This window comes from Grammomys surdaster, unplaced genomic scaffold, assembly GCF_004785775.1.
Source record: "Grammomys surdaster isolate TR1022 unplaced genomic scaffold, NIH_TR_1.0 129, whole genome shotgun sequence".
In the NCBI taxonomy this organism is placed as follows: domain Eukaryota; kingdom Metazoa; phylum Chordata; class Mammalia; order Rodentia; family Muridae; genus Grammomys; species Grammomys surdaster.
The window spans coordinates 18521626-18541131 of NW_021604587.1; the positions used below are offsets into that span (position 1 = coordinate 18521626).

General features: G+C 47.5%; 1 protein-coding gene across 1 annotated transcript in view; it reads left to right on the plus strand.

The window, feature by feature from the left end:
* The first annotated feature begins 3265 nt into the window (after window positions 1-3265).
* Window positions 3266-19506, plus strand: part of LOC114610830 (tyrosine-protein phosphatase non-receptor type substrate 1-like) — a 130460-nt gene continuing 114219 nt past the window's right edge. Inside the window, exon 1 of the mRNA XM_028755459.1 lies at window positions 3266-3418. Within this exon, the coding sequence (XP_028611292.1) occupies window positions 3266-3418 (153 nt within the window). The remainder of the gene's footprint in view (window positions 3419-19506) is intronic.

Sequence of the window (19506 nt, forward strand, 5' to 3'; positions counted from 1 at the left end):
AGTCTGGTCATGTCCACTCTCCCAGATGTCCCGCCTCTGGCTCTGTTCTCCCTTTTACCTACAATAAACTGTCTCCTCCACTTTCCCTAGGAGCAGTCCTGTGCCTTTCCTTGTTCTTTCCTTTTCTTTCTTTCATTCAATATCTTCTGCTATATTTTTCTTTTCCTGGATTCAGCCTTTCTTTGAATACAGTCATGGTCAGGGAGTGACTTTGACAGCTCATCAGGCTCAGGCCCTGGCTCACACAGGGCTGTAGTCCAGCTCTTTGGGGTATTCTTGAGGCTGGCTGACTGAATAAGGCTTCTCACCTGAATGGTCTGCAGACTCATGTTACCGTCACAGATTGTGCTTCCGTGCCAACATGAGGGGCCTGTGCTCCCAGTGTGTGTGTGTGTATGTGTGTGTGTGTGTGTGCAGTGACTTAGCCACTGCAGGTACATAGACAGTAAGGGGTAGATATCTGTCCATAATGGAGGCTGAGTAACCCAAACTAAGGGCGGGTGGCCAGTAAGCAGGCAGACACATTCATATTCTCTCTCTCTCTCTCTCTCTCTCTCTCTCTCTCTCTCTCTCTCTCTCTCTCTCTCTCCTGTTGCTTAGACTAACTTCAAACTCATCATATAGCCAAGAATGATCTTGAACTTTTAATTCTCCTGCCTCCACCTCCCAGAAGCTGGGATTACAGATGTGTAATTACAGATGTGTATCATTACATCAGATTTTGTGTTACTGAAGATAGACCTCAGGGCCTTTTGCATGACAGGTGAATATTCTACTAATAGCTACACCCCAAGATCTTCCTTCCTTATTGTGCCTCTGGATTGCAGCTTAAAAGACCAGGTTGTGTCCTTTCCCAGGGATTCTGGGAATCTTCCAGAACTGAGGCCAGTCACTGCTTTGAAATCTCCAGAACTCATCAAAGGTCTTTAGCTTGGGCTCTGGCTGCTAGCCTCCCCTGCTATGTCTAGTCTTTCCTTTGTATGAAACTTTGTTGCCTTTTCTTGCTACAAGCCTTTATTCATTAGTGGAGTAAACGCTCCCAGTTAATTCTAAGTGCCATCAGAGAAAGAGTTTAACATATTTAATTTGGAATTTCCCAGAGTTTTGAACATTTAGTACACAGGAGGCATTGAATAGATGTTTGTTGAATGACTGATTGATTGCGTCCATTAAATTCAGCTCATTTCTCCTTTGCCATCTCAGTCCCATAAGCCCTTGCAGGTGTTTTCCCAGGTCACACTGTCCCTAGGAGCATCTGTGGGTGAGAATCTTTGCAGGCACAAAAAGTATGTAGTTAACACTGTGTCTGATCAGCCTTCCTACCTGTGGCATCCAGTTGGGACTGCCCCATTTGCCTCTTGTCTGGTGAAGTCACCCAGAGTCTGGCACCCAGGAAATGTAGGCAATTGCCAGCAGCTCGGCATGGTAACTTGCAGTCCCCCATTGATCCCAACTGTGAATGCCAGGCCAACCCATTGGCAGCATCTGCTTCAGAGTCTAATTAGCAATTGCATGTTCCCAGGTTCTTGCCACTTAATATTTAATAGCCAGACAGCTGGCCTTTGCTGGAAGCCATTTAAGAACCTGATTACCTTTTATCTGAACTTGGCTTTAAGTGAGCCCTGGACTGCTTTGAGTTTAAGCATAAAGCTGGCATCCTAAGTCTAGGGCCAGCAGAGACGTAGATCTACATTAGGTGCTGGTAGAGGACTATGGGCTCAGTGCTCCTGGATGACCTTACAGGCACGAGCGAGGTGGGGCAGCTCTAGATGTCCCTGCCTCTTCTCTTGTACCACAGGTTCATTTGGTCAGGAGGAGAAAGGAAGAGTGCTAATGGGACCTTCCCTGACTCATATCCTAGCTGGATAAGGGGGAAAGGGGGATTCCGTCTGGGCCATTTCCCATCAGGAAAGGTGGTTCTATCCTGTGTGGCTTGGCCACTCAGAGCTAGTTTGTATGGATCCATCAATGCCATGGAGATGGGTCCAGGTTGCCATGCCAGTTTATTCTAGCATAAGGCTGTGGATTCTTCCACAGAAGGATATGAGACAGTAGTAATGCCCTGCTCCTTGATGGCCGAGCCACGCCCCTCACCCCCTGACCTGGGGATGCTGGGGTCAGCTCTGAAGCCTAAACTCTGCAGAACTGTTGAGTGGAGATGGAGAAGGTCCAAATGACCTGTGCAGCGTTAGGAAGGTTCAGGAAGGAGGAGTATCAGTCTCTGCTATTGTCCCCCAGGGGTCCACAGGGTCAGGAAACAGACTTCAGAGTTGGTTTCTCAGCGGATGTGGAGAGAGGTGCTCTTGGAATTCACCCCTGGGAACACAGATTTCCCTGACCACAGGGGAACTTCACAGGGTTGGGAGGTTGGTCCTGGTGCTTGTTTTGCTCCCATTAATCTCAGAGAGTCCAAGTCCCTGTCCTACTGTTGCTTCTGCACATGCCAGGCTGCCTCACTGCCCAGCCCTTTCCGGCAAAGTCCCTGGTGCCTGTAAACATCACTGTGCTCTGGAATGGGTGATATTTATCCAGCACTTTCTATATGTAAGGTGCATGCTAAGTATACACTTGCCCATACACATTTCATTTAATTCTGACCATCCTAGCCCCTATTTCTCTCTGGTCTGGCATCATTCACAGGTGTGGGCAGTGCCTTTAGAATGCAGCCTTGAACCACACCTTTCCGCCCTGAACTACCTTCATCGACCAGCACCTGAGCTTCCTCTCAGCTCATCTTCCTCTCTTCTGGCTCCTCCATTCTACTCTTCACCAGCAGCCAGGAGGTCTTTCAGCAAGAAATCGTACTATGCCCTTTCCCTGCTTTGACCCCCCTAAGATTAACCCTAGATTCTACAGCCAACACTACTTCAAAGGACTCCTCTCTATGCCCCCCTTAACTCTATAGCATAATCTTCCATGCACAATTTGCTTCAGCCACAGAAGCCTTTCTCCTCCTCAAATGAGCCCATGGAGGCCAACTTAGGGCTTTCCCATGACTACTGTGGGTCCCTTGAGGCTCGGGTCCAATGTCACAATCCATCATTATTCCTTGCACCCAGCTCATTGCCCAGTTCCACATTTTTAGCTCCTGTCACCTTCTGATGTTTTCCCTATTTATTTATTTATGTGCCAACCCCCATGTAAACGTCATTCAGAGTGGAACTCTTGCTGTTAGGTCCTCAGGACCTGGAAAGTGCCTGGCACGTCGCAGGGAGTGGATGGAGTTTGTTCAGGGATTGTGGACGTGGCCTTAGGAATGGGCAACATGGCAGCATTATCCCAGTTGACAGAAAGTTTGGCAGAGTCAAGTGCACTTCGCTACATCCAAAAGAATGAAGTCAGCTTCAGCCCTCTCGTCTCTGTGGCTCAGTGCCCAAACTATGATTCATCTCTTTGCTTCACCCCCACCGAAGCCGAGGTAACACCATGGAAGAGGGAGCAGAAGGATTATAAGAACTGAGGGGTGGCAGAGAGTTCAGCGAAATGCCGTCGTTTGGATATAGCATAGCCATTGCAATCATGAGCACACAAAACCTCTGGTTTCCACCACAAGGCCTGCACACAACCAAAGAAGACAGGCAAGCAAGAGGGACCAGTTAGAAAGAGAAAGGGGGTAGGCAGGAGCAGACGACACAATGAGGGCCAACATGGTATGACACATTACATACGGGCATATAATTGTAAAAATATTTTTAAAATTTCTAATAATTAATTAATTTTTAAAAGCTCTATTGGGGAACATGCTGGCACTGGCACATGTGATCCCTGGGTTGTACATCTTGGGTCCCTGTCCTGGGGCTGGACTTGGAAGTCTAGGATGAGTCCCTATATCAGCGACACCCCTCTGTCCCATGCCAGGTCCTCTTACCATCAGCAGCTCCTATCAAGGGTGTAGGTTTCTGAAAGCATTGGAACACTCTCAGAGACACACAATTAATGAAATAACCAGACACTTTACCCATTATCTGGTAGTTATATCTTTGGTTGCCAGGCTAGCTCTACAGCTAGGATATTGCAACCTAGTCCCAGGCTCTCTTGATGCTCCTGTAGGTTCCAGTGAGGATGGACCTCCCATCCTCTTCCTCACTGTCCTCATACCCTCATCAGTTCTCCGGGATTACTGCTGGGCATCGAAGGAGGGGTCACAGGTGCCTGACTGCACAACTCCGGGTAAGGAGTGACCCCAGATCTTACACAGATGCAGGGAAACACCCAGTGTCCACAGGAGGCTCACTGCAGCCATTTATCACAGTCAGTTGCCACACGATTACTTCCAAGTCTGATAACCACTGTGCCAGGCAGAGGTGGAAGGCACCTGCCTCTAGGCAAACTTCAAGTGGGAATCCAGTTTGAGTGTGGGGCCATATCTATACCCCATTCCTAACTGGCATCCCGACACTCTGTCTTTGTGTCTTACTGAGCATCAACTTCTCCAATAATTCCCTATCAGTGGGCGTATATGAAAACACAACATGGGGAGCTCAGGAAGGCTTATGTGTATTTGGGGGTGAGGGTAACCTTCTGGAATTTTGGGATTCCACAGTGCCAAAATACACCTGAAATAGTGTACCTTTAGTGCCCTGAACATGTACCTGGTAGGTGATGCTATCAATCTCCCCGGCAGTGGGTGTGTCCCCCCTAACTGTGTGATCTTTAGAGGGTATCGAAACTAACAGCCCTTTCCCCACTTATCCTCTCAAAGCCACATAGAGGAGAAAAGATGGACTTGATGACAAGCAATTCAGCTACTTGCTAGGGGCCAAAGCTGGTGCTGAGACCTGTCAGCAGGTCACTTTGTTGTCCCTAGCCTTGCCACCGGGACACCTCCCATGATCAGGTTTACTCCTGCATACCGACCCCAGGCCCAGACCTAGCATGCCTGCTCACTAGCTCCCTCTACCCACTCCTGCTTTTTCCCCAAGATTTCTTCAAACCTATCTGTCTGCTTCCTTCTCTGCGTCCCCTGCCTACTCTGCTTCAGCAGTGCCCACCACCAGCCGCTGCTCAGTGGGGTCCTGCCAGCCTCGGAAACCTGGATCTTTCTTCAGTCTCTGCTCCAGCACAGCCAGGCTGTGCCCTGGGTGGTTTTCCTAGTGACAAGGCTGTGAGCTCCACAGTTCAGTGGTCCCCTTGTTGTCCTTGGGGTGCAGACCAGCCCTTTAGCCTCTTTGTCACCAAGATCTGACCTGAATCTATGCAACTACCACATGGCATTTCTCTGAACATCACTGTATGTCTCTGTATGGCTACTCCGTTTGCAGAGAGTGCCGTTCTTACCACATCTGCACAGCTAATTCTTACCTACCTGCGAAAACCAACTCTCGGGGGCCTCATTTAAAGAAGAACTTCACCAGGCTCCTTCTCTTTCTTCTTGCCTTTTATTTTTGCCCCTTTCCTTTCTGGTAGATTATTTTATGTATGAGTATTTGGCTTGCAAGTATGTATATGTTTCACATATATGCTTGCTGCCCATGAGGGTCAAAAAGAAGGCACTGGAGTTGCTGAAACAAGTTACAAATGGTCGTGAGCTACAATGTGGATACTATGAATCAAATCCTCTGCAAGAGCAACAAGTGCTCTAAACTGATGAGCCATCGGCAAAGCCCCATCAGGTTCCTGTCTATTGCCTAGGGACTCCCTGTACTTCCCTAGCCCATGCATAGCTCCGTCCTTGGAGTATATCCCTTTGAATGTCAAGAATGCTTCTTCTTTTCCCACTTGACTGTGGGCTTCAGGATGGAGAGAGGACAGTAAGAAGACAGGCTCTGGGACCTCTTCCCAGCCTTACCTCTGCTGTCTTCCATGGGAGACTTCATGCAGCTCTCATCTGCTAAACGGAGAAAGAGTTGTCTCCTGCATGGAGTTGTAGAGTGGACGAAATGAGTGTGAAAACATCAGAGGAGACATAACACATAGGATGTGCTGATGAATCTCATTTTTAGGTTGTTATCTCCAGATCCCACGTGGATACCCCACCATCGCCACTCCCTGTTTACTTGACAAATGAAAAGTCAGTTCTACTATGTCACAATTGTCTCTAAGTGAGTCTCAAACTCAGAGACATCTGGGACCAGGTTTTAAAAGGTAGATTGACTAAGATGGTGAATACTGATTGTCAACTGGACAGCATCTAGAGACACCTAGGAGACAAGCCTCTGGGAATGTGTATGAGGACGTTTACATATTGGATTAATTGAGATGAAAAGAACCACCCCAGCTGTGGGCAGCACCAATCCTGTGAGTTAGAGTTCCAGAATGAATGAAGAGGAGAACACAGCTGAGTACCAACTTTCACCTCTGCTTCCTAACTCTGGATACAATGTGACCAATCACCTCATGCTCCAGCCACCACAATTTCCCTGCCATGGAAGGTTATACACTTTACTTGCTATCCAAAATACCTATACCATCCCCCCTACATCTTTAAGTTGCTTTTGTTAGAGCAACAGAACAATAACTAGTACATTCACCAAGTCTAGAGAGATAGACCTAGGACGAGCCTTTTAGAAAGCCTTTTGTATCATATTCTGATACAGATGCTCCACTCCTGAGTTAGGGCACTGCCATGGGTGATAAATGAATCTTTGACATAGCAATCTGAGTTTTGAGAAACCTATCCAGTAAACCCTACAGATGAGGATTGGGGTGTGGCCTAAGAATAGAGAATTCCCAACTAGACAGAGGGCCCTCCATGGTTCCCTTTCCCCTAATCTGTCTTTTTAGGATTGCTTTCACTGAGAGCTTTATTTTGGGCTGATGGATTCTTAGCTCCTGTTCAGGGCCAGCACCCGCATACAAATGCTAAATGGAGCAGTGGCCTGCTCTGTCTCTCTGTCCTTGCCAAGCTCTGGGCTGTGAGTTCTCAGTGGGGCATGGAAATCCTGGGACTCCTGTGAGGCTGGGACCACCATGCCTGTCCAGCAGGAAGCAGCTTGCCTGGGGTCCCTTTGAGAGTGAATGTACCCATGAGAGAGTGGCCTCTGGAAGGACTTCAGGGAACTTGGGAGCATGGGGACAATTGGAGGCTGTTTTAGGGGGAATGGGGCTGGCAGGGACCTGGCACTCGGCTTTGAGCCCCTGCTAGACTTTGCCAAACCTAGGCCTGGTTTCCCATTGCCTGCCAGCTCCAGGGTGCTGGAGAAAGAGGCCCATGGAATCCAGTAGTGCCCTTTTAGAGTTCTACTGCACAGGAGCAAGGCTGCATGACTGTCTTCTCAGAGAGCCTGTTTGTATAGTTGTGAATACACTGTGCCTAGACCTTGCTGTCTGGCTGTCTGGCGATCAGGTATGCTCAGAATCAACCGAGTCACCAGATGGCTGGGGAGAGAGGGCATCCCTTCTGAGCTGCCAAGAGTATGCATAGTATGTGGAAGCACAGAGGTCTGGCATGGGCTTCTATGGGCTTGCTAACTCCTGGTGGCCTTAGTCAAGTGCCTTGGCTGGGAAACTACAGTGAATGAACCAAAGCTCTCTGCTGCGAGAGGCTGGGAGTAGGAGCTGGTGGAAGTGCAAGAGAGAGAAACACAGGCTGAGTGGCACCCAGGGTGGTGGCATAGGACCAGTTTCTGCCAGGATGCCAAAGAGGTCTCTAAGTAGAGCTGTGGACATGAGGAGGAGAAGTTGCCAGGCCCGGGGAGCAGTATGTACAAAACTGCTGAGCAGGGTCAGGCCTGCCAGTTAGAGGAGAACTTGAGGCCAGTGTGGTTAGAAGAGGGATGGAGGTGGAGAGCAGAGAGAAAGGGAGGAGGTTCAGCAGTAAAATCCCCACAAGTACCATCACACCAGAGACATAACCAGATGGGAAACGACTCAGACGTTAGACAAACGGTTGAAAGTTGAAGGCTACACAGCTGAGTAACTGGGAGTGCCTGGCTGGACAGCCATTCACCGTGATGTCAGGGTTACCAATTCTGGGTTGCTAACTGCTCTCATGGAGTAAAGGATCATGGGTAAGACCAGCCCACTGGGCACTGCTTGTTTCTGCTGCTACCTATAAGCATATTTAGCAAGTGGTCACTTGACTTTTCTAGCCCTTGGTTTGCTTATCTGAGCTTATCCGTCAGATGACTGACTGGGAGCTGTGCCTGCCTGAGATACCATGAGTGGTTACAAAACATCACCCCTACAGCTCAGGTCTAACCCTTCTATGTCTTTTGGTGGACATGGGTTCAGAGGCCCCTCTGCCCCAAGGTACTGAGTCTGCAGGCCTCGGGGCTTTACAAAGGGGGTTCTGTGCAGGGCCCAGGGGACCAACTTTAGGACTACAAAACATCATACAAATGGGAAGCTCTGGTGTCCTCCTGTATCGCTCCTGGGGGTCTTGCTCTGCTGTTCCTTTGTGGCATCCATCACGCTTGTAATTACTTGTTTAACATCTGCCTGCTTCTTTTGGCTGCATGTCCTTATCTCAGCTGGCCTAGTGCGTTCCTGGGTCCCCAGCTCTGAGCTGTCTGCCTGGAGCATAATGTTTGTTAGGAAAACAAACAGCCTGGCTGGCAGAAGGAACACAGGAGCACATACAGGGATGCTCTTTGGAGCAGTTGACTCAGCATCTCCTAAAGGATCTGTTTCTGACCCAGGCTTGCTGGCCACAGAATCAGTGTGATCTTGGGCACAAGTTCTCTGTAAATTGGGGGGTGGGGTAAATGAGATAAGGGGGATTAGTAGAACTAGGGCATTTCAGGAGATCTGGAGGAACCTGTGCAGCAGGATTTGGGGGCAAGGGAACCATATCAGGAAACTCGAGAAGGTACCAAGATACACAAGGGGTTCGGAGACTCCAGGTGATGGATGGGAGCTCGTGATGCGTGGTGGGATCTGTATGTGCTGTGTGTGTTGAGTTCAAGTGTGTGACACACAACTGTAGATAGGGAGGTGCGTGCTAGGAAGCTAAGGCACAGAGAGGGTAACATTTCACTGATGCTTCTTGGTGTAGGTAGTTCCAGTTTCTATCACTTTGAATATCTATGCCCCTTGACCTCTGCAGGGAATTAAGTGTGCCAGATGTTGGGTGATTTGTGTCCAAAAGAAAAAAAAAAAGATACACTTTTTGCCTCTCGGGGAAGGCTCTCATAAATCCAGAGAGGATACCAGGAGGAGCGAGAGGGACAGGACAGAGATGCTAAAGGCCCCAAGGTCAGGCCTCCTGAAGTGGGCAGTCTAGCGAGGCCTTCAGAAGATCCTGACCATGGCGCTGCAGATGGAGTGATACTGAGAGTGAGAGCTCTCTGCAGAAACCGAGTTTTTTTTTTTTGTGGGCAGCCTAGCTCAGCACCTGTGTGCATGCTGCGTCTGAGTGTGTATGGTAGTGTGTGTGTTAAGGGTGGGCCCACTGCCTCCGCGAGAGGGAATTCAATCATTGCAATCGTTGCCGGTCCTCCGTGGCACAGGGTCGCTCAGCAAGCTGGCACTGGAATATTTTGAGCTTGCGGTAATGAAAGAAAGCTCACAGCAATTTGGCCCATCTTCAGTCTTGAAAGCCGCAGCGCGACATTCAGTCATCGGAGGCTGGGATTATCCACCGCTAATGGGGGCTGCTGCTCTCAGGCCGGTGAGGGAAAGGAGGGCTCAGAGAGGTTAAGTGACTTGCCCAGCATCACAGGATGGGTAATGGGAGGGCAAAGTCCGAGGCGCAGTTTGGCCTCTTCCCCTCCCCCAAGGCAATCGGGCTCCCCAGAATGGATCTTTGCTGAGTTTCCTGAGCGCTGGTTTCCATAGCAGCAGGCCATTCCTGCACAATAGATTCCTCCTCTTCCCTGGGCTTCCTGGCTGTGGAGGCTGCAGGGGCGGGGATGCTCCATCGTCAGGGACTGTTGGGTGCAGGCTTCCAGGAGTGAAAAGGGCCACTTAGGCGGCTTGGGGCCTTCAGCCCTCACAGAAACCCCACCTCCGCCCCACACCATGCTCAGGGTTTCCATTTCCACTCCGGAGTTGGGTGTTCTTCAGGTAATGAGTGGAGAGTAAGAAAATAAATAGAAACTCAACCGAAACAGACTGGGAAGGACAGACAAAAGCAATTATACAAAAACTGAGGCAGGACAAAAGATATGTTTGTTTGCAGATACTTCATTTCACTTTTGCAACCTTGGGAAGGAGGTTCTGCCGCCTCCTCTTACTGAGGAGGAAACTGAGGGTGATAGACACTTCACAGAGTACAATCCAAGAGCCATAGGAAAGCCTGGTTAAAAATGCAGATTCCCTGGCCACACCCTCGCCTATAGAAGCCAACTCTTGAGTTCTCCAGGAGAGATTTTAAGAAGACAAGGGTAGAAATGGCCAGCCTAGGCTTAGCTTGGGTTTATGCAGCAGGTAAATGCAGAGCTAGGATTTAGGACCCAGATGGGAGCATGAAAGGGAAGAAATTGGCAAAGAGAGCATTTTTCAAAGCAAGACATATGTCCCAGAAGAGATGGCAACACGGAAAAAAGTAGGGGAGCCAGAGAAGCAGAGTCAGTGGGCAGAGGTTCCCTGGACCAAGAGGAGGGGTATGTGGGGCGATTAGAGCAAGCTTTCAGTGAAGGTGGATGCCACCAGCTCCTCTCTAATCCCCATGATGGCTTCTCAAGGATCTGAGCTTCTTTTTTCAGGATGAGGAAACTGAAGAGGTACCAGATTAGCTTTGAACCCTGTAGGCTGCTCCAGAGGGCTCTCAGAGGCTCGCCTGAGGGAGCTCAAGGAACATGCCTAGAGTAGGATCTAGTGCTGGGGAGCCAGAAAGCACCTAGAAAGTGATACTGAAGGTTCTCAAATGGGGGAGGGGCTGTTAGCACCTTTTGCCCTTGACTGACTGGGACAAGGGGGAAGAGAGGTCACAATGGATTCTGCTAAGCCGAATATTCCATGGGACAGACCAGTGCTCAACTCTTGCCTGCATCTGCTGCTGTGAGCCACCATATGTAAGCAAGACATATGTCCTATAAGAGATGGCAAGAAAAAAAAAAGTAGGGGAGCCAGAGAAGCAGAGTCAGTGGGCAGAGGTTCTCTGGGCCAAGCGGAGGGGTATGTGGGGTGACTTGAGCAAGCTTTCATAAAGGTGGCCAGCTCCTCTCTAATCCCGGGCTTCTCTAGGAATTCTCCATCCTGAGACTCACAGGAGTTCATAAGTGTCTTCAGCACGGATGCTGCCACGACTCATGGAGCATTCTCATGTCTGCTGGGCATCTGCCAGGTGGCCTTCCCAGGTAGCATGGGTGCCGGGGCCATATCTATGCATATTCTGCACACACTCCTAAGGACACATTTTATATAGGCTCATCTTTCCCTGTCACAACTACGTGAGGCAGATGGGCAGCAAAACTTGAGTGGTAATGAGCGCCCGGACTCCTCTCAGTTTCTGTTTTCAACTGTGAGTGGACTTGGGTTGGGGGTGGGGTAGCTGGTTGAAAAACAACCCATGTGATCTTAGATTTTTCTCTTGGTGGTAACAGTTTCTTGATTTTAAGATTGCAACAGCACAGACTGACTGAAAGTGCTGATGTCTGTTAACTCCACAACTGTGTCGTGCTGTGTTTTACATATCCAGATATTTGGGACTCCACTTACCCTGGGTCTGGGGTTCACGGTTTACAGAGGTGAAGACTGGGCCCCACAGACTCTAACTAAGTAGAGCAAATTTCAACCCTGTACTTGGGTTCCCAGATCTATTTCCTAACCACCTCTTGGTTATCAGAAAGGGCGTTGGGGGCAGGGGATGAGGGCAGAACTAGGGCCCTAAGATTGTCTCCTGGGGGAGAAAGAATTACACTGAGAGTTAAATGACCAGAAGCCAGGCTGTGGGCATGACTGTAAGTGTAAGGCACTGACGTAGGTCTCCAGCCAGTTTGCAGAAGCATGGGGCTTTATGAGCTGGGGATCTGTGGCACTCTCATTTTGCCACCTGATTTTGCTCTGATAGTAAAATCTAAGTGAGGTAACACTCCCTCAGGCTCTCAGGATACTCCTGTGTCTTTGCACTGTGCATGGAGGAAACGTGAGGTCCTTTAATTTCCCCGGGAAATTTTATCCTGGGTGAGTGGAGCCAGTCCTCTCCCTTCTCCTGTGTCCAGTCTCATCCTTGTTCATTCAGCTCCTGCAACAAGTCTGTGGGTGTGCAGGGCACATTGTGGCTCTTCTGCTCGTAAGGCAAGTATCTCCAAGATACCCATGCGGCTCCTCGCCTTGATGTGTCAATAGAAAGGCCTTTCTTGACGGTCTTACTTTAAGTGGCCCCTGCTGCCACACTGACCACTCCCTTCCTTGGTTTAATTGTCATTCTATCACAGTATTTAATCACTGTTGGCATACTATGCGTTTGACTTGTGTATTTGTTTCGTGTTTGGCTGTCTCCGGACCCCAGGATAACATCAGTTCCAGCAGAATCAGGATATCCCCAGTATCCCTAGCGCAATACCTCACCCATACATAGTATGTGATTAGTGTGAGTCGGGATAGAGAGGACAGCAGAGACTGAAGCTCACCACATTTTTTCCTTTGAAAGTCACTTGCTCTAATTTTGCAAATTAAGGCTCAGAGAAGACGAAGGTGCAGGTTAAAGTGGGGTGCATGGAATCCCAGTAAGTCAGCAGAGAGCCCCCTTTGGGGCTGTCCAGCCTTGTCTGAGGTCATTTCTTCCCCTGAGGCATCCAATGACTGATCCCTCCAGGGTCTAATGGTCCAAGTCCAGGCCATAGCTCTAGGTTGAGGGAGAAGAAAGAAGTATAGTTGAGGCCTCAGGAAAGAATTTTTAGATGCTTTAATGAAGAGAACTGTGCCCTCTCTTACTTATTCCTCCTTGTCCCTACATCCTGGTGCGTTAGGGTGCAATTATATTTGGAGACAGGGTCTTTAAAGAGGTATCTGAGTTAAAATGAGGTAAAATGGGAGACCCTTAATCCATTCCATGATGTCTTTATTTGGAGAGATCAGGACAAGACATACTAAAGGAAGACCTGTGGGGCCACAAGGGGGAGATGGCTTTCTGTATGTCAGGTGATGAGAACCCCCACAGAGATCAATTCTGCTAACAGTTTGATTTTGAACTCCCATCCTCCAGAGCTGTGGAGAAGATGGATTTCTGTTGTTGCAGCCACCTGTAGTACACTGTGGTGTGTTAATTGTGTGAATTAATAATACAGATGCGTTAGCACACTCAACTCTCGCACGAGCTACAGGGTAAATAGTATAATTTCCTTATTTTACAGACAAGGAAGCAGGCTCAAAGTGGGGAAGTGACTTGCCCAGGATTGCACAGTTTGGGTTTGTGTAGAATGCAAAGCTAGAACAACAGACAGTCTAGTGGGAAGATGGAGGATTTCCTAGAAATGATCAAGATACTGTGACTGACATCCGTCCACATTGTTGGACAAGTGTCATAAAAGTCTTAAGGACTAAGGGATCTACATAGTTGGAGCAATCATCTTCATCGAGGAGAGAGTGGTCTCCAACATTTGGGTCTTAGGGCCCTTTTATGCCCTATTAAAAGTTAATGAGAACAAAACAAATGAGAAAAAGTAAAGCGTTTTCATTTATATCCATTTATCTACTGAAGCTACCGTATTAGAAATGAAAACAGGCATTCAAAAAAAAAAGCATCCCGTTAGTTATCAGAAGAACGGAGTCATCTTTCTAACAACCCTCCAGTGTGGGGATTATTAGTGTCTATATCCCACTTCATAGGTGAGGGGTCAAGCTCAGCGATGCTCAGTAGTCATTGGTCTCGAAACTAACAGGTGACTAAAGGCCCGATTGGACGAGAGACATTTTGGCTTCAGAGCTCAAGCAGTGGGCTGCTTTTTATGCAGCTTGGGCATTGTCTTGGTTACTTTTTCTGTCGCTGTGGCAAAATACCCTGATAGAAGGAAGAGAAGCTTTCCTTTGGCTCACAGTTTGGGGGTGTACTCCATCATGATGCAGAAATCAAGGCACCAGAACTTGAAGCAGCTGGTCACATTGCCTCTGCAGTCAGGAAAGGGAGAGAACGGATGTGTGCGTTCACCTAGCTCTCCCTTTTCTGCAGTCTAGGACCCAAGCTTAGGGAACCCGGCTTCCTTCGTTACCTCTCTCAAGTTTGTGAGATTCTAGATCATGTCAGACTGACAATAAGCACTACCCATCACAGATGGGATACAGACACCCCTTTCCTACTAGGAAGTGGCTGTTGGAACATTTTTCTGGCAGGTTTGGGCTGAGTCCCTACAGCCTGTCTGCAACAAGAACAGGGTACAAAGAGTTAACCTTTCCCAAGATAAAACTTGAAACTGAGAGATTTCTTTCCCCAGAGGCACACCAGGCATCCCACACCCAGGCAAGGGCGAGAAGTCTGCTCTTGCAGCACAAGCCTTCCACGAGTTATTTATTGAAGTGTTGTGGCACCCTTGCCACATCCCAGAGCCTCTGGATGGAGGCTCCTCTGCAGACTCCGTGATTATCCAGAAAGACCAGAAAGAAATGAGTTCTTTAAAGAGTCCGAGGTAGGATAAACGTAGCTGAAATATGCCCTCCGATGAAAGCCTTGCCCAACCCACATTTATCTTTCCTATCTCGTTTTCCCTTTGTGAACATTTTGCTGAGGACCTCTTGTGTGCCGTGTACCCTCTCAATCAGAGCAATGTCTAAGCCTCACAGCAATTTTGTGCAAATGGTCATTTGCAAATTCAGTCTATCAACACTTGCTAAGCACTGACAATATGCCTGGCAATTAACTGGGTACCTGGAGCACGGTGCAGAGGAGAAGACAGATAAGGACCTGTCTTTGGGGAAATTCATGAGCATATGGAGAAGACAGATGAGGAGAGAGGCAACCGTGGGCAGTGCAGGATAAAGAGAAGCATAGGGGGTGAGGTCTAAGCAAGCACAGGCTAGGAGCTCAATAAATATTTGCAGTCATTAAGCTGAATCTCCTTCCTGATGAGAGCTCTAGGCTAGATGTCCAAGGTGTTACTGTATTGTGTTTGCAAAGAAGGTTAATGGCTGTGGTCAATTGCTCATGGTTATTAGGGATTGGGGCAAGGCCACCTAGTGGCTCTGACAGCTTTTAGGCTCTTGGGTTCTTTTCTAGATCCTCTGCATCCCCCAAAGAGAGAAAGAAAGACACCGCATGGGAGAACATGGGGGATGCTTTAGGGCTGCTTGGAAGAACCTCACCGCCAGCCTACCTGGTTTCTGTGAGGACACAGGTTGTGATGTGGAATAAACACAGGGGTATTGGGACCTATGATTCCTCTAGAGTAGTCAACCTTCCAGATGCCATCCTTTAGTACAGTTCCTCATGCTGTGGTGATCCGAATCATAAAATTATTTTTGTTACTACTTCATAACTGTAATTTTGCTACTGTTATGAACCATAATGTAAATCTCGGTCTTTTCCAATGGTCTTAGATGACCCCTGTGAAAGGATTATTTGACGCCTCCAAAGGGGTCATGACCCACAGATTAGAAAAGCAGCTCTAGATGCATTTAGCAGAGGAAAGTGATGTTAAATACCTCTCCCTCTCCCTCTCCCTCTGCCTCTGCTTCCCTCCCTCCCTCCCTCCCCCACAATCTTTTTTCTTCCCTAGACATAGTTTCTCTGTGTGGCCTTGGCTGTCTTGGAAATCACTTTGTAGACCAGTCTGGCCTCAAACCCCAAGAACTGCCTGCCTCTGCTTCCTGAGTGCTGGGATTAAAGATGTGTACCACTATCATCTGGTTGTGATGCTAAATCTTAAGGAGGCTAGGATGTGTTTAGGAAGCTGGCATGGATTCTGGATGGCCACAAACTTCCACCCAGTAGACACCCATGGTCATGTGGTTAATGTCATCCCTGTAGCTGCTGATAAAACCCAACTTATCATTGAGAAAAAGTAGATTTGAAGGAGTTACTCTTGTCCTTGAAAGGTAGTTTCAGGAATCACTACATAAAGCGACCCAACGAGCCACCATTTCTGTTTACCTTTATCCTGCTTACAAGCCTCCAGCATTTAGAAGAAAGGATGGCCACTAAAAGGTGGCCCCAAACTTACTTGCTCCAAGATTATCAAGTCCAGTGAGAGATACGGCTTTCTTCTCCTACACAGTAAGTATATGCCCAACTCTTTTTAGTTCCAGAAAAAGCATGTTGTTTCTACACTGAATTCATGGCCACCCTTGTTTATGTGTCTTGACAAAAGCCTCTATAGTGTAGGGGAGGTTCCAATTTCCCCCAAAGAGATTCAAGCAGATAATACTATTTGTTGTATAGTAGTATCCTCTGAGATTAAAACCTTTCATTTTGGAGGGAAATTCTTAAGATGTTTTAAGGGGAAGTGACATACTACAGGAAAGCTTGTTTAAGTCTAATATTGGAAGGAAACAACTCAAAATAGTTTCAGGAAGTTCCTGAAAATGATCAGATTTACTAGGGCCCTCCCTGTGAGAATCATAAAAAAAACCTAAACAAATAAACAAACAAAAAACAAAACCTCTCAGACAAGCCCTGCTGCCTGGAAGAAGCAGAAGCCAGCTAAACTGCCTAGAAGAAACAAAGCCCAGCAGAGATGCTTGGAAGATGCTCATGCTGGCTTAGGCACCTGGAAAGGACACTCTCCAACCTGTTGAGCTGCTACAAGCTGTGCAGCATGCTCCAGGTTCCCAGCTTTGTGAACTGTCACCCACACTGAAATAGGCTTTGGTGATGCAGCTGTCTGTGAGTCATTTCTGTAAGTAATCCCTCACCTGTATTCTTATAAGCAACCCCAGTCAAACTCACTGACTCACTAAGATGGACTTCGGTGGGATCCATACCTTGGTTGAGTAGACCTGTGCGTTTCGTCTCTCCAGGAAAAGTTTGTAACCCAATCACTATCAAGCCCGTGGGTCAGCACCTTATGAGCACTATCCAAGAGCAACTGGCCTATCACAGTCCTAGAAGGTAAAGGGGGATAGAGTACATGACAAAAACAGGTGGCTAGCATATTTATTAAAGGCCAGTTAAAGCTCCTAAAAGAAGACAGAAGTGAACCACATTTTTACAGTGTTAATAGAAAATCTTTTTTTTTTCTTCTCCAGCTTGTATTCAGAATAGTCAGAGACACAAGAACCCAGAGAAAAACAAAATGCCAGCTTGTTACAGACAGGGTTGCTTGGGGAACATGGCTTAGGCAGGCAGGCAGGCAGGCACTCAGAGCTGATCCCTGTGTTGCTGAAAACAGACATCTATAAGCCCAGCCCTCAGCTTGTCATGCTGTCTTCAGGTGCTTGCCCCTGTGACAGCCCTTCCTCCACTCTTATCAGTCAGTCCAGGATGTGGTTCTGATGGAGACCTCCCCTTTCCCAACAGTGCACTGAAATGGACCATCAGAGGCACAAGTAACAATCCCCTCAGGGTGGCGGTGATCTTTCCCGGGGAAGCTATTGGAATTTGTGATGGGTGGCAAGTCAGAGAAAGAAATATGCTAGCTTTCCTTCCTTTTCAAAAATCATTGTAAAAATGCAAGCCACCTTCAGTGCAGGCGCTCATCCTAACTAGCTTTATATGATGGTGTGTATCCTTTTAACCTTATGATTGTTAAGCAAAATTGAGGGCATACTTAATGAACAAGTTTCTATCTGGCTTTCTCCAAATTTCTGTATGAAGCACCTGAGCATGCCCATGAGGCTGCATGCAGCACAAAGAGAAGATTCATGCCTTCTTGATCATTGTTGATTCCTGTGGCTTAGCACCTATGCCATGTACTTAAAAATATAATAGTCATTGGTAATATTGATTAGGTGATTTGTAGGTATCAAAGCACATCATTTAATTGCCTTCTTACCATAAGTAAGTGCTGTAGTCACTTTAGTGCCTACATCACACAGGTCAAGATGACTTCTGTATCTTATAGAAGAGGAAACCAAGGCCCAGAGTCACCTTAGTGACTCCCTCCCCCCACCATATACCATGGTGCTACATCTTCACTTAAGCATGTGAAGAACATTTCCCCACTCAGTGCACATTTGCTTGCAACATTTCAGTTTTCATCAGACACGGGGGGGACAGCTCTTCTCCTACCCTAGGGAGGATTAGTAGTCCATCCTGGATTGGTCCATGCCATGGGAGTCCTTTACCAGCATGGATCCAAAATGGTCTTGAGTCTGCTTTCCCTTGGACTTGTTACCTATGTCATGCTCCTACCAACTATCTGCTGGCATCTACCTACATCACACAGGTCAGTATAACTTCCTCTTGGTAAGATTCTGCACAGAGCCTTACCAACCTAAGACAGAAGTGCATTGCTTTTGATAATGCATATTCCATGACAGGTAAGGAAGGCATTCTTATCAGAATGACCTAAGACAGGCTCAATCTTGTTAATGAAATAAAAAGTGGGGAGAGGTGGAGAGTCTTTGGGGCTGCTTAGCAAGAATCTGACATGGGCCAAGGACAAGGAAATGGGCTGCTTGGCAGGAATATGACATTATCCAAGGACAAAGAAGTAGGCTTCAGGCAGTAATCTGACATTAGGCTAGAGCAAAGAAGTAATTTCAGGTAGTAATCTAAATCTTAGGCTAGAACAAAGAAGTAATCTCAGGCAGAAACCTAAATATTAGGCTAGAACAAAGAAGTAATTTCAGATAGGAATCTAAATTTTAGGCTAGAACAAGGAAGTAGGCTTCAGACATGAAAATGACCTTGGGCTAGGACAGGGAAGTAGGCTCAGATACTTTGGTCATCCTAATAAGCCATTAAAAACAGTGATCACGGGAGTGTTCACATAATTGTGTTTAATGCCTTGCATTTTCTTTGACTATTTGTGTTTATTGTATTGCTTGTTCCTTGACTTTTTGCATCTATTGTATTGCTATATCCCCAACCTAGAACTGACCTTAATATATGCATGTAATCAAAAGGGTATAAAAGCATAAAGGAGAAGAGGGGATGGGATAGGGGGCTCTAGGGAGGGGAAATGGGGAAAGGGGATGACATCTGTATTGTAAATAAATAAATATCCAAAAAAAATGACTTCCTGCTCTGCAGAGTTATTGTGAAGGGTCATCCTCCAATCAATACTGCTGCTATCTTCAGAAGGGCTGAACCTGCTCACAAGGAATTCTCATAAGTGGGCTTGTTGACTCTTGACATTCCTTCATAGCAGAAAGGGGAGGTGATGAGGGTTACAGGATGGTCATCCCAGTATCTGGTCCCCTCTCCAAACCAGCTGAATGCAATTCTGACCTAGTTGCATATGACCTTGAGGTCTCAGGAAGAGCTAGAATGTGTAGGTGGGGAAGACCTAGAGGAGGGGACCTCATTTACACAGCCAAGAGTCATCTCTGCTGGATACAGACCTTTCTGTGAGGTGCTTTAAGGTCTCCTATGCTCTTGTCTGTAACCCCTCACCCACTGCTCTGTAAGTAACTGCTCTATAAGTAAGGCAAACAAACTCACCAGTTCTTCAGCGTGAACTTTGGTGGAACTTGATTTGCTTTGGGATCTAAGGAGGAGAGGTAGAACTTGTTCACAGTTCTCCCAGAGAAAGTCTTAGCAGCAAGAAGCCAGTTGGCTCAGTGCTTTGACGACTCTTCATCTCTATT